This window comes from Baudoinia panamericana, assembly GCF_000338955.1.
Source record: "Baudoinia panamericana UAMH 10762 unplaced genomic scaffold BAUCOscaffold_2, whole genome shotgun sequence".
In the NCBI taxonomy this organism is placed as follows: Eukaryota; Fungi; Ascomycota; class Dothideomycetes; order Mycosphaerellales; family Teratosphaeriaceae; genus Baudoinia; species Baudoinia panamericana.
Window position 1 is genome coordinate 853,250 of NW_006911258.1, and position 12,692 is coordinate 865,941.

At 54.8% G+C, this 12,692-nt stretch overlaps 8 protein-coding genes across 8 annotated transcripts; 4 read left to right on the forward strand and 4 right to left on the reverse strand.

The window, feature by feature from the left end:
- Positions 1-218: 218 nt before the first annotated feature.
- Positions 219-452, reverse strand: BAUCODRAFT_30220 (uncharacterized protein). Its single transcript, XM_007674781.1, has one exon. The coding sequence runs from the start codon at positions 383-385 to the stop codon at positions 230-232; it is 156 nt and encodes a 51-aa protein (XP_007672971.1). The 5' UTR covers positions 386-452; the 3' UTR covers positions 219-229.
- Positions 453-989: 537 nt separating this feature from the next.
- On the forward strand, positions 990-1,894 carry BAUCODRAFT_64347 (uncharacterized protein; the record flags this gene model as incomplete). The annotated part of the gene is made up of 2 exons (XM_007674956.1): positions 990-1,652; positions 1,700-1,894. 2 exons carry the CDS (start codon positions 990-992, stop codon positions 1,892-1,894), a joined length of 858 nt encoding a protein of 285 aa, XP_007673146.1.
- A 1,061-nt stretch (positions 1,895-2,955) lies between these two features.
- BAUCODRAFT_30223 (uncharacterized protein) lies at positions 2,956-5,451 on the forward strand. Its single transcript, XM_007674782.1, has 2 exons — positions 2,956-3,322; positions 3,753-5,451. Exons 1-2 carry the CDS (start codon positions 3,218-3,220, stop codon positions 5,214-5,216), a joined length of 1,569 nt encoding a protein of 522 aa, XP_007672972.1. The 5' UTR covers positions 2,956-3,217; the 3' UTR covers positions 5,217-5,451.
- Positions 5,452-5,644: 193 nt separating this feature from the next.
- Positions 5,645-6,811, reverse strand: BAUCODRAFT_64113 (uncharacterized protein; the record flags this gene model as incomplete). Its single annotated transcript, XM_007674945.1, has 1 exon — positions 5,645-6,811. One exon carries the CDS (start codon positions 6,809-6,811, stop codon positions 5,645-5,647), a length of 1,167 nt encoding a protein of 388 aa, XP_007673135.1.
- A 537-nt stretch (positions 6,812-7,348) lies between these two features.
- On the forward strand, positions 7,349-8,803 carry BAUCODRAFT_21543 (uncharacterized protein; the record flags this gene model as incomplete). Its single annotated transcript, XM_007674674.1, has 2 exons — positions 7,349-8,066; positions 8,139-8,803. 2 exons carry the CDS (start codon positions 7,349-7,351, stop codon positions 8,801-8,803), a joined length of 1,383 nt encoding a protein of 460 aa, XP_007672864.1.
- A 37-nt stretch (positions 8,804-8,840) lies between these two features.
- On the reverse strand, positions 8,841-9,676 carry BAUCODRAFT_352069 (uncharacterized protein). The gene is made up of 2 exons (XM_007675156.1): positions 9,531-9,676; positions 8,841-9,483 (listed from the first exon to the last, which is right to left on the reverse strand). Exon 2 carries the CDS (start codon positions 9,400-9,402, stop codon positions 8,878-8,880), a length of 525 nt encoding a protein of 174 aa, XP_007673346.1. The 5' UTR covers positions 9,403-9,483; positions 9,531-9,676; the 3' UTR covers positions 8,841-8,877.
- Positions 9,677-10,038: 362 nt separating this feature from the next.
- BAUCODRAFT_41030 (uncharacterized protein) lies at positions 10,039-10,789 on the forward strand (the record flags this gene model as incomplete). Its single annotated transcript, XM_007674843.1, has 2 exons — positions 10,039-10,585; positions 10,638-10,789. Coding segments are annotated over 2 exons (699 nt in total), but the record flags the coding sequence as incomplete, so codon positions are not given.
- A 731-nt stretch (positions 10,790-11,520) lies between these two features.
- BAUCODRAFT_30232 (uncharacterized protein) lies at positions 11,521-12,645 on the reverse strand. The gene is made up of 3 exons (XM_007674783.1): positions 12,334-12,645; positions 11,664-12,279; positions 11,521-11,607 (listed from the first exon to the last, which is right to left on the reverse strand). Exons 1-3 carry the CDS (start codon positions 12,509-12,511, stop codon positions 11,580-11,582), a joined length of 822 nt encoding a protein of 273 aa, XP_007672973.1. The 5' UTR covers positions 12,512-12,645; the 3' UTR covers positions 11,521-11,579.
- Positions 12,646-12,692: the final 47 nt, after the last annotated feature.

Consider the following 12,692-nt stretch of genomic DNA (forward strand, 5'->3'; position numbering starts at 1 on the left):
GCGGCTACTCAAACCGAGCCGCATGTCTTATCAAGCTGCTCACATTCCCGTCTGCGGTGCAGGACTGCGATGAAGCGATCAAGCGAGATCCGACCTTCGTACGGGCGTACTTGAGGAAAGCGCAGGCCTTGTTCGCGATGAAAGAGTACAACAAATGTTTGGATGCTTGTGCGGAAGCCACGAAGCACGATGCTGACCACAAGAACGCGAGGGAGATTGAGCAGCAGAGTCAGAAGGCGTTGCAGGCGCAGTTCTCCGCGCGAGAGGGTGAATCGGAGGAGCAGACGCAGGAGCGGATACAGAGGGTGAGTATCCTAACAATGTGCCCGCACACAATATGCCGTATGCTGACGTGAACTTGATAGGACCCGGAGATCATGGCCATACTGCAAGACCCAGTCATGCAGTCCATCCTCCAGCAAGCGAAGGGCGACCCGGCAGCGCTACAAGAGCACATGCGCAATCCGCAGATATCCATGAATATCCAGAAGCTGATCGCTGCGGGTGTCATTCGCATGGGCCGATGAGGGTTGATATTGTCTGAATCATGACTCTAAAGCAAGTGAGAAGCGTGCTTCACGGCAACGGCGCATGAGCGAGCACACCTACTAAAAGCGGTCAACAGCATAGCGAATCCAGATCGAGTTCAGCATCTTCCAGCGAGTGTATAACATGGTGATCCTGCAATGTTCATAGCAGTTCGTAGTCCGGGCTAAGTAGTGGCGAAGTGTAGGCGACTGAATTTTGAAGGACGTCCGTGCGCGCAGAGTGTTAATGTCCCCTGGCTTCGTCGTTGCCACGCAGTAGCATCTCCATTGATCACATTAGCTGTACGGTCCGTACGTACGAGCATAGCAAGGCACAGTCGAGAGTGTTAATGCGTAATTGTCTGACAGTTGACCGCTCAAGTAGCTTACTTATCGCTCGTGCACTCAAGTGGACAAAATTCACGATGAGCGACTAAATCCCAGATGAGTATGGATCATTTGATGGAGCAAATCGACGGGGGGCGCCCAATAGACCAGCCCGACCGCGACATCGTAAGCATCGAAAATCTACAGCTGCCACGTGGAGTCATAGCACCCGATGTCTGGGGCAAAGACAAGGAGCAACCCGCTTTGCTCAGCATCCGCATTCAGATGGCAGACCCAGGTTTCAGCTCCGCCGCAAGTCAGGACAAAGTTAATGCGAGCACGATTCACTACGGCGAGCTGTCTAAGCGCATCCGAAAGGGCTGTGCCGACCATGCAGACACCAACGCTGGGCTCAAGTGGCAGGACGTCGGCTTCACTGTGCAGTCTACCCTCTCCGACATGGGTAGGAAGGCCGAGGGGGCATTCAGTGTGGCCAATGCTGTCGTAGAGCTCAATCTGCCGAAGGCTAGCATGTACAGTGAAAGCGGTATCTCTCTTCTTACTGTTACGGATTATGATGCCACGGGAAAGGCTACAGTCTCGCAGAGAGCGTTCGTTCTGAACAACTCGCGCTGTATGGTATTGGTCGGAGTCAACGCGTACGAGCGGCAAGCGAGACAGCCTGTGGAGGCTTCCTTGACGTGCTTTCTCTTGTCGCCAAACAAGGGCGCAGATAGCAGTAGTGATGCCGCGTTTGATATGGAGTCTTTGTTCGCCATCGACCGTCTGCTTGCCGAGGTATGAGCCCTGCACAGGTATGCTAGGCCTTGCTGACAGGTCTTTAGTTCCTGCAGGATACCTTCTTCGAGACGCTCGAAGCGCTTGCGGAGGCTACAATGCAGAGCCTGCAGGAACACTTGCTCATTCGGAAAGCGCCAGGCTCGCATGTACGACTACGTTTGAAGAAACCACGCGCAATTGCGTTTGCGGATGCGCCGTCTGTCGAAGTTTGGAGGAAAACACCTACGACAGGTTCGTGAGCCTTCGTTAGGCGTGCCGCTCGCATGTGAGGTGTAAAGTAATCAACCTGCGTTGCGCCCATGCCTATAAGTAGCGTTCATTGCTCAAGACTGTTACGCCTAAGGGACGGTGATCACGGAGCAGAGACAGCTTGTGCTTTGCGGATGCTATGAGAGCGGATGAGGCTTGATGGCGCCTCGGATGCACAACGGCCACTAACGGCGCCATAGCCATGACGTGCAATGCTACATCTTTCTCAAGTCTTCGGGAGTATGTAGAGATTCTCATACTGCCTATAGTATTGTTTGCGCCGTGCAATTGTACAGTCTACCCTAGCGGAGATTGTGGTCGGGAAAGCGTACGAAATGCGGCCGAACCAGTCTGCGGTATGTGCGAGCCGGCAACACTTCCGGCCTGTTAATCCGGCACGTTGTCAAGCTTCGCGGCCGCGAGTCGAAGCAGGGACCCGCACGAGGATGCCGTGACTCTGGCTCGAATCGTAGACCAGCACATCCTGGTGTATCTATTTCCAGTTCAAATCGTGAAGGGTGGGTTTCAACATATGTACTGCAGTATCACCAGCACCAACTCTGGACAATTTTTGGGCGTTCTGTAGCAGAGTTGGCTAGGAATAACAACCCAGATACCCACCCATAGTCGGTGTGCACATAGTGCGTGTGGCGATCATCTGCTTCCCTGTCTTACGGGGCGGAATGCCTGTTTGCAGAGATTACAGCCTTGTTTCGCGAAAGCTGTGGTAGTTCGTCAACATTATTGCTCGAAACGGCGAGGTGTCACATTGTCAGGGAATCGCTGAGTTGTGGAGAGTACAGGCTAGTCGGCTCATTGCAGGTGGCGAGTACACAAAGACCAGTCTCGACGCAATCGTGCCACTCCATGCCCCATCGGCGGCAGAAATGGGGTCGGACCTGCAGGGCGATTGAGACGACGACTCAAGGTCTCGCGGGTTGGGACTAGCGGCCGCGCTCTGCTCGCAGCAAATGAAGGGTCAAAGCGTGCTTTGGTGGGGTGCGGTGTAGGAAAGCATGGTGTTATGATGGGATTCAGACTCTGCTCTTATACCAGCCATATCTTTCGTGGCGCCTCTCTACCGTGCCATCACCTCCCACTCCTCATATCACTCCTACCCATCACCGACATCCCTCTTCGCTCGTGCATTTACTGCTCACGCCGGTGACATCTACTCACCGTGACGTAACGTACCTTCCCCCGCATAGTGCTCCAGATTAAATCTGTGAGCAACTGGGCTTCATCGTTTACAAACAAACAACTTCACCACCCAGCAGTCCGCCAAAACCACAATCGAAGACTTTACCGACGACATGGCCCAGACCAAGTCCGCCGTTCCGGCTCACCTGAAGAATGCTGCCAATGGCACGGAGGGCGATTTCTCCGGAAGACATCACGGCAAGTCGCAATCACATGTGGTAAGTTGGGCGGGCATTTCTTACTTTAAAACCCCGTCGTACCGTTGTCGTCGGAGCTTGAAAGGCAGGCAAAGCAGGCAAAAGCTGGTGAGTGTGGGAGAAGGTGCGAGTGGTGCGTCGGTGGTGGCACCTCAACCGGCGACTGCCATGTCACACCGATTGCCCTGCTCGGCAGCAATGAGATGCCAAGCTGGAAGGCGTATGGCTGCGAGGACGACATTCTTTGCTGTCTGTAAAGATGCGTTTGCAAGATGAGCTTGTTTGCAAATGGTACAACAGCAGTAAAACCGCCATCCACCGGGTCTTGCAACCTCAGCATTCCAGCTCGCAACATGCTCCTACCATCCAGTGGCACTGCAGAAGCGAAGACAGCAGAGAAGACATGGCGCTCTCAATACCAGAAAAGCTAATGAACGTTATCACTGAGCAGGCTTTCGAAAACACCTCTACATCGGTAGCCGCGTCGCAGATGCGCAATGCGCTCAACAACCTCGCAGATACAGTCAAGGACTCCTCGGAGAAGAAGCGCTTCGAGACGGAGATGGACAACTTCTTTGCGCTCTTCCGCCGCTATCTCAACGACAAGGCGAAGGGCAACGAGATTGACTGGAACCGCATCGCGCCGCCCAAGCCTGAGCAGGTCGTGGACTACAACAGCCTTGGCAACTCGGAGTCTGTTGAGTTCCTGAACAAGCTCGCCGTTCTCAAGCTTAATGGCGGTCTCGGTACCTCCATGGGCTGCGTCGGTCCAAAGTCTGTCATTGAAGTTCGCGATGGCATGTCCTTCCTCGACCTCTCCGTCCGCCAGATTGAATACTTGAACCGCACCTACGACGTCAACGTGCCATTCGTGCTCATGAACTCCTTCAACACCGACTCCGACACCGCCAACATCATCAAGAAGTATGAGGGCCACAACATCGACATCATGACCTTCAACCAGTCGCGCTACCCACGTATCCTAAAAGACTCGCTCCTTCCAGCTCCCAAGACCGCCGATTCGCAGATCTCAGATTGGTACCCACCGGGCCACGGTGACGTGTTCGAGTCGCTCTACAACTCCGGCGTCCTCGACAAGCTGCTCGACCGTGGCATCGAGATTGTCTTCCTTTCGAACGCCGACAACCTTGGTGCCGTTGTGGACCTCAACATTCTGCAGCATATGGTGGAGACCAAGGCTGAATACATTATGGAGCTCACAGACAAGACCAAGGCCGATGTCAAGGGTGGTACCATCATTGACTACGAGGGCTCGGCGCGCTTGCTCGAAATTGCGCAGGTGCCAAAGCAGTACGTCAACGAGTTCAAGTCGATCAAGAAGTTCAAGTACTTCAACACGAACAACATCTGGATGAACCTGCGTGCCGTCAAGCGCGTCGTGGAAAACAACGAGCTGGCCATGGAGATCATCCCGAACGGCAAGACCATTCCCGCGGACAAGAAAGGTGAGGCGGACATCAGCGTTATCCAGCTCGAGACTGCGGTGGGTGCAGCCATCAAGCACTTCAACAACGGCCACGGTGTCAACGTCCCGCGTCGGCGCTTCTTGCCGGTCAAGACGTGCTCCGATCTCATGCTCGTCAAGTCCGATCTCTACACCCTCAAGCACGGCCAATTGCTCATGGACCCGAGCCGCTTTGGCCCGGCGCCGCTCATCAAGCTCGGCAACGACTTCAAGAAGGTGTCGCAGTTCCAGGCCCGCATCTCGTCCATTCCGAAGATTCTCGAGCTTGACCATCTTACCATCACCGGTGCGGTCAACCTGGGCCGTGGCGTTGTACTCAAGGGCACCGTCATCATCGTGGCTACGGAGGGCAGCACGATCGACATCCCACCAGGGTCGATCCTGGAGAACGTGGTGGTGCAGGGTAGCTTGAGGCTGCTGGAGCATTAGGTGCCTTCTCCGGGTGCCAGAGAGGAGGCGTAGCAGATTTTGGAGCAAAGGTGGTCATAATAAGCGCGGCATGGGTCGCCAATCGAGGCACAGCGCATCGATTGCGGCGAACAGAAGGAATAGCATAGATGTATGAACGTAGTAACGGCACAGAGCTAGTGGCTGGAGCCTTGGAAGGTCTAGCCGCAGCAGATAGATGTATCTTTGTCCAAATCATTGTGCGGTGCCTGTTCAGGCTGTACTTCCAAAACGACTGCAAGGTCGCAGCCCTTGGAAACGACACAGTTCGCGCGGTTGTGCGAAGATTCTTGTGTTGAAGCATCAATCTGCGAAGCGCTTCGAAAAGTGCCAGGTAAGACACAATGCACGCTAAATGAGGCACAGCTGGCATGGTGTACAGTTGCGGCCACTCTCTCGACCGTGGCCATTCAGTATGATCTCGGCTGCTCCAGGACCTTCTCCGCAATGTAATTTAAGCACATCTCTCTGCTCACTGGCGCAAGCCGCGGGATCACTACCTCCCGCAGGAAACGCTCGACATGGTACTCTTTCGCATAACCAAACCCACCTAGCGTGCAGACAGCCGTTTCGCAGGCCGTGAAAGCATGCTCGCCGGCAAGGTACTTCGCGGCGTTTGCATACTCTCCCGAACTAAATCCATCGTCCCACATCTTCGCAGCTTGCATGATCATCAAGCGCGTGCTCTCTAGCTGACACCACGCTTTCGCGAGTGGGTGAGCGATGCCCTGGTTCTTGCCGATCGGCCTGCCGAAGACGACTCGTTCGCGAGCATAGCGGCTTGCGTGTCTCAGGGCGGCGAGACCGATCCCCACAGCCTCACCAGCAATCAGAACCCGCTCGGCGTTCATGCCATGCATGATCAGCTTGAACCCTTGGCCCTCATCGCCAATACGATCCGCTGCAGGTACACGCCAGTTGTCGAAGTACAGCTGGTTCGTATCGACGGCCGCGCGGCCCATCTTCTTGATCTCAGTGACAGCGACCGCGGACCGATCCAGGTCTGTATAGAACAGCGTAAGCCCTTCCGACGGTTTCTTAACCTCTTCGAGCGGTGTCGTGCGGACAAGGATCAGGATCTTCTCTGCTACCTGTGCTGTGGAAGTCCAGATCTTGCTGCCTTTCAGTACATAGTCGTCACCGTCTCTCCTTGCCAGTGACTGCAATTTCAGCGTGTCAAGCCCGGTGTTAGGCTCGGTCACGGCAAAACACGCTCGCTCCTTGCCGTCAATGAGCGGAACGAGGAAGCGCTTCTTCTGCTCTTCGTTGCCGTACTTGACAACCGGACTCAATCCGAAGATGTTCATGTGCACACTACTGCTGGCGGTATAGCCGCCACCACTTTCGGCAATAGTCTGCATCATGATGGTGGCCTCCGACAACCCCAGCTCACTTCCGCCATACTCTGTCGGCATCATAATACCCAGCCAGCCGGCTTTGGCGATTGCCTGCTGGAACTCGTCGGGCCATCGTGCTGCGTTATCGATACCTAACCAGTACGACTCCGGGAAGTGAGAGCAGATCTTCGCGATCGACTCCCGGACAGTGGCCTGTGACTCGTTGTAGTCTGCATACATGGGCAGGTATTCTGTAGCCTTTGCAACGAAGGTACGCTTGGAGTGGGGGACAGCAGGCCGGTGATCGATGAGTCTGCCGAACGGAGACCAGCTGCCGGCGGTGCTCGCGCGTATGCAACCATTGCGGGATGGCTGAAGAGCCAGTCTGGCAGCTCTACTGCTCAACATTCTCTTCGAGAAGCCTCATGACACCACGAGTAAAATGGCGATGTTATGACTGGCGAAGAAAGCCCAGGCTTGTTGAGTATAATCAATGGCCGGGCAATGCTCCTCAGTGAAGATTGTTAAAGTCTCTTGTTGTGGAGTTCCAACCGCGCTTCGAGACAGATCTTGGACTCCAACACGACCAATGTTGCAGTGGTGGTGTTCTAAACCACTGCGTATAGGTCAATAATGTGCAGTCAGCGACCTCGGAGATTCAAGACGACGCCCCGCTCACGCATGCACGCCTACCGATCAACCACGTTAAAGAACACCAATTCCTCGGTTGTGGATTTCTGGTACCTATCTCTCTTCTGAGGTGATTAGGCGCATGCTATGGTTTATCCGTCGACGCTCATTTGTCACGTCAACCGAATTGCTAAAACGCTGCCTTTCCCAACGGTAAGAGTGTCGACCTCAGCATCGTTCAAACCTAACCGTAACGGTTTGCTTCTTCGAAATGCAAGAAACACATCAACGAGCACGACCCAAAACAATTCCAGTGGCCCGCTCAGAGGAATCCGGATCCTGGACTTCAGCCGCATACTGGCAGGGCCTTTCTGCACACAGATTCTGGCTGACTATGGTGCGGACGTGATTAAGGTCGAGCAAGCCGGAGCAGGCGACGAAACCCGTACGTGGCAGGGAAAAGGCGAAGCAGCGCACTGGAAGCCAGAAGCAGGACCGACGAGCTTCTACTTTGCCGCCATTAACCGGAACAAGCGAAGTCTTACCTTGGATCTTAAGAAGCCGGAGGCTCTAGAGATCGTGAAAAAGCTCGTCGCAAACGTCGATGTGGTTGTTGAGAATTTCGTTCCGGGAGGTGCAGCTCGACTCGGAGTCGGTTACGACGACTTGAAACAGCTGAATCCCCGGCTGGTCTATGCAAGCGTCTCCGGCTACGGATCATCCGGCCCTTACGCCAAGCGCGCAGGCTACGATGCAATCGCAGCCGCTGAGGGCGGTTTGATGCATATCACGGGCAGTCCAGATGGCGGGCCTGTGCGACCAGGGCTCGGCATGACCGATATGTCAACTGGCTTGTACACGCATGGTGAGCAATGCTTCGAGCATAACGCTACTTACTATCCAGGACAGCGCTGATCGTGAAGGTCAACGTTCTTAGGCGCCATACTTGCGGCATTGTGGCATCGAGACAAGACCGGCGAAGGGCAGTACATTTCGGCCAGCCTCTTTGAGACCCAGCTGTCGTTACTCATCAACGTGGGCGCCAACTGGCTGAACATGGCTGTAGATGGTAAGCGATTCGGTGCAGCACACCCCAGCATCGTTCCCTACAATACCTGGAAGTGCAAAGACGGCGTCTGGCTTGCTTTAGCTGCGAACAACGATCGGCAGTTCAAGGTGTTGGCAAAGACAATCGGACGCGATGAGCTTCCCAAAGATCCGCGCTTCGCCACGAATGCTGCGCGCGTGGAGCATCGGCCATCAATGGACGAGATCTTTGATGCTGTATTCGCATCCCGAACGTCCGACGAGTGGCTGCAAGTTCTGGAGGGCTCAAATCTGGCATATGGTCCTGTGAACAGCATCGAGAAAGCCTTTCAGCACCCTCAAGCAGTGGCTAGAGACATGGTGCAGCCAATGATTTGGGGGTCCACCACGAGCGGCGAGTGGAAGGGCATTGGACCTGCCGTGAAGTTCAGCGCGACCAAGGCAAGCATCAGGGATCGGCCACCAGCGTTGGGCGAGCACACAGCGGAAGTGCTCGCTGAAGCAGGTTATAGCGGGGACGAAGTCCGTTCACTGAGAGATAGAGGCGTGATATGAACGCCTGGCTGCAGACAGCGCAATTCGACGCGTCGCCAGCGACACCACGACGGTGGAGAACTAATGACCCGACGTCAACGAGCATCGACCTTATCGCGCATGAGATGCCATGAAGGTGCGCCGTTCACATGCGAGCCACCAAAGCCCATCCCAACCGATTGTCGGCAGATTTCGGGACGGTAAGTGGAGGTAAGTACACAATGATAGTACAAATCTACTCGAGAGACTGTACAGAAGCATAGCGGTCCACATACGATTCGTTGTCCCGATGGCAGTGCCGCTGTCGTGAATGCAGGTTGTGGTGATGCGACGCAGACGCGTCGCACGCGAAGTTTTACGGCTTTGGTGGACTGAATAGAGTTTCGATACATCATGGCCGCTAACTCCAACCCCGGGATATTGCTTAAAGTTATCGGTGGCGCTCTCGTTGCGGAAGGCTTGCAGCGAAGATTTCTGGAAGCATTTGATTGATGGCAGCGACCAGAAAGGAATGCACACAACACTTCGTTTCCCCGTCGTGTGCAGGCGCTGTTCGGTCCGATAGCTGAGGGTTCAATTATCGCAGCACTCGACATTGAGTCAGACCAAGATAGCGCCATGAGATGCACGTTCAGGGCTCATTCGGTGTTGCCGTCACGGCATGTCGCCCGCTGAGGAAGAAAGGTGGGATGAAAGCTCAACTCTCAGTTTTAGCACGCCATTCGCATCGAACACGTGTAAAACATACCGCCATTTGCCAACGCTGTCCTCGCCTCGGCCGTTCACTGCTTCTGTAGCCACTCGATCCTTCAGCGATAGCAGTTTGCTCGTCGTTCATTGCACGGCGTAACGTAACCCACGCCGAAAAGCACTCGCTCATTGTGTCACCATCTGGGCCCACAGAACTTTCTGCATCAACGAAGACCGCTTTGTGTGCACTACTGCCTGCTGCAACCTGCATGCAAAGCAACGGAAGGCGTACAACGGTCTTACAGTTCAAACCCACCCGTGGCCCCTGCTCACACCGTACCGTCCATTGATTCGGTACGAGGGCAAGGAAGAATTTCTTTATCGGGAGAAGGCCGCTTACTCTTATATCTTTCCTTCCCTTCCGTTCCGCCATGTCTGCTCAACCTGTCTCTTTCGACTCTCACCCTCCTCACGGACACCCTGCCAACACTGAGCCCAGCACTCAGAAGAGCGACAAGCCGTCTACTGCTTCACATCCACCCGACACCAAGCCTGATCCGACAGAGACGAAACCGCATCCGAAGCTTCACGCGCCTGACGGCAAGACAGGTGGCGTTTACGAAGATGCCTCCCAAGGAAGAGAGCCCACCGCCGCTTCCGCCGGTTCCTCCGAATTCGCCGGTACTGAAGTAGGTCCGAAATTGGCGAGCTTGAAGTCGAAGCTACGGAACGGTCTAAGGCAGTTCCCCGACTTTCCGTCGCCTGGTATACTATTCGAAGACATCATGCCATTGTTTGCTTCTCATGCGTTGCATTCGAGCTTGATAGAAGCGCTGGAACTTCAAATTGCCCACGCTTTCGGCGCGCAGACTGGAGAGCGCAATGGTGTCGACGTAATTGTGGGCCTGGAGAGCAGAGGGTTCCTTTTCGGCCCTACACTGGCCTTGAAGTTAGGAGCTGGATTTGTGCCGGTGAGGAAACAGGGCAAGCTGCCCGGAGAGTGCGCGACGGCGACCTACAAGAAGGAGTATGGAGAAGATGTGTTTCAGATGCAAAAGGATGCAATCAAGCCTGGTGCGAAGGTGGTGATCGTGGACGACATCATCGCAACTGGTAGGCTTCCATGTTAAAGCATACGAGCTCTGTAGCTGACAGTGTTGGGCAGGTGGCAGCGCTGCAGCGGCCGGCTCACTCGTTCACCAACTGGGCGGCAACCTTCTCGGCTACGTTTTCATGATGGAGCTCGACTTCCTCAAAGGCCGCGATAAGCTCGACGCACCCGTACACACTCTGCTTAGTGGACAGGAAGAGGCCTTGACGAAGACTGACAAGCTAGATGAGCAGCTACCGCTGGGGAGGACTAAGGAGAGCGCAGACGAGACCAGCAAGCCAGTCACGGACGCTGGTGGTGCTGCTGCGGAGCACCGGCCGTAAGGCTCAGCACTGGACGAGAGGGTCCAGCTTCTCAAGCGAGATGGACTACGTACACCGGTCAGACGTACAGATTCAACATAGGCAGTGGCCTTGAGTCCGAAGCAACATGTCCGCGCAAAGTGCAGTCGTGGGCAAGCTGGGCTGATTCCAGCCTGCTCAAAGAACACGAGGACAGCTTGGGTACCGACGAAAGATGCCTCATCGGATGGAGCGGTCTTCAACATGGACCGAGGAGATAGTAAGTCGTGGCGTAAGGACTGCGATACGGACGTTACAGGGCATGTCTGGGCAGGAAGTCGCTCAGATACGCTGCCTAGCCATGCCGCCATTGAGCCGGGGTGGGTTTGAGAAGTGGAGATATGTGTCGGGCGTTGGCAGGTGCGGTCACATACGCACCTCCGGTTCAGGCAAGTGCAGCTGTCGCTACCTCCTCATCCACTTGAAGCGTTAGACCCAACCCCATCCCTCTGCCTTTTGCTCTAGCTTGTTGTTAAAGAACTTTCGAGCTTCTTCCAATAGCCGGAGTGGCGCCTTGATGCTCATGGGCGTTCGTTTCTCTCCAGGCTCACGCCACGTGCAGTACAACTGTCCGTCAAGGCCTATTTGCCGCTTGATGAGAGGTACCCTCCCAATAAACACACGAAAGGAAAAGGCTTCAAGCTCCGCCAGGATCTCAGCTCCATCTACCGCATAAGTCTGGTGTGCGCATGACACGAGAACACGACGAGGCTTCTTCGCCGCGCTGACGCTGACCCAGCCTTCCTCCTGCTCATCCTCGGCGTCGCTAGCGTCCGGGCCTGATGTGGCGTCGTCGGCTGCCCGCGCATTCTCGGCCCGGACGAAAACAGCAAGCTTCTGCATTGAGAAGACCCACTCGATCATGCTGCCTTCCTTGGGAAAGACGATCGGCATGCCGTCCTCGCCTTCACGGTAGAAACTGTCGCCTACATACAGGTGCATTTCATCATGGTCATACCAAGCCAGCTCATCTGGGGTATGGCCAGGGGTGTGGAGCACCGTGATACCCAGGTCAACCTCACCATCATGGTCGGGTGTTGCATGAAAAGGGTACGTCAGCCGCTCGAAGGCTTGCGCCCACTTGGTGACAGTGTACTTCGGAGCTGGTTTGCCGATGTACTTGAACAGGCCGTGTGTGTCGAGGTCCGATTCGATGAAGTCGCGACCCGCTGCTGAGGCCACGATGTCTGCCGTTTGTCCATCTTCGACGAAGCTGGGAATGCCCAAAGTATGATCAAAGTGGCAGTGAGAGCAAATGATAATGTATTTGCGGCTGCTCTGTGAATTCAGTGGCTTGCCGTTGTTATCAGTTACCGGATAATGCCCCAAATAGCGGCGAAGATTAGTGTATCGGTCTACAAGTTATGAGAGGACTGGCAGGACTGTAGAGTGGGAAGCATAATACATACCATTTAGATGCTCGTCGCTTGGAGCGTTACAGCCAGTGTCTGATAGGACAATCACGTTTGCCCTGGGAGAGATCTTGACGTATATGAGAGGGTGTTCTCCGTACGCATCGTGTTCTTGGATGACGAACGTAGTTTGACTAATCCTCTTCGTCGTAAAAGAGGCTCGCGGTGGAGCCATTTGGTGTATCAAGGAGTATGATGCTTACAGATCTGGGTACATGTAGAGTGGCTGCGCATCTGCATAGAAGTTTGTAATACAGTTTCGGGCCATGAAAGCCTATGCTAGACACATGAGTGGGCTGGGAAGATGGTGCGAAGTGGAAGAGGTATCACTCGATGAGAGCCTTCTAAAGATCGAT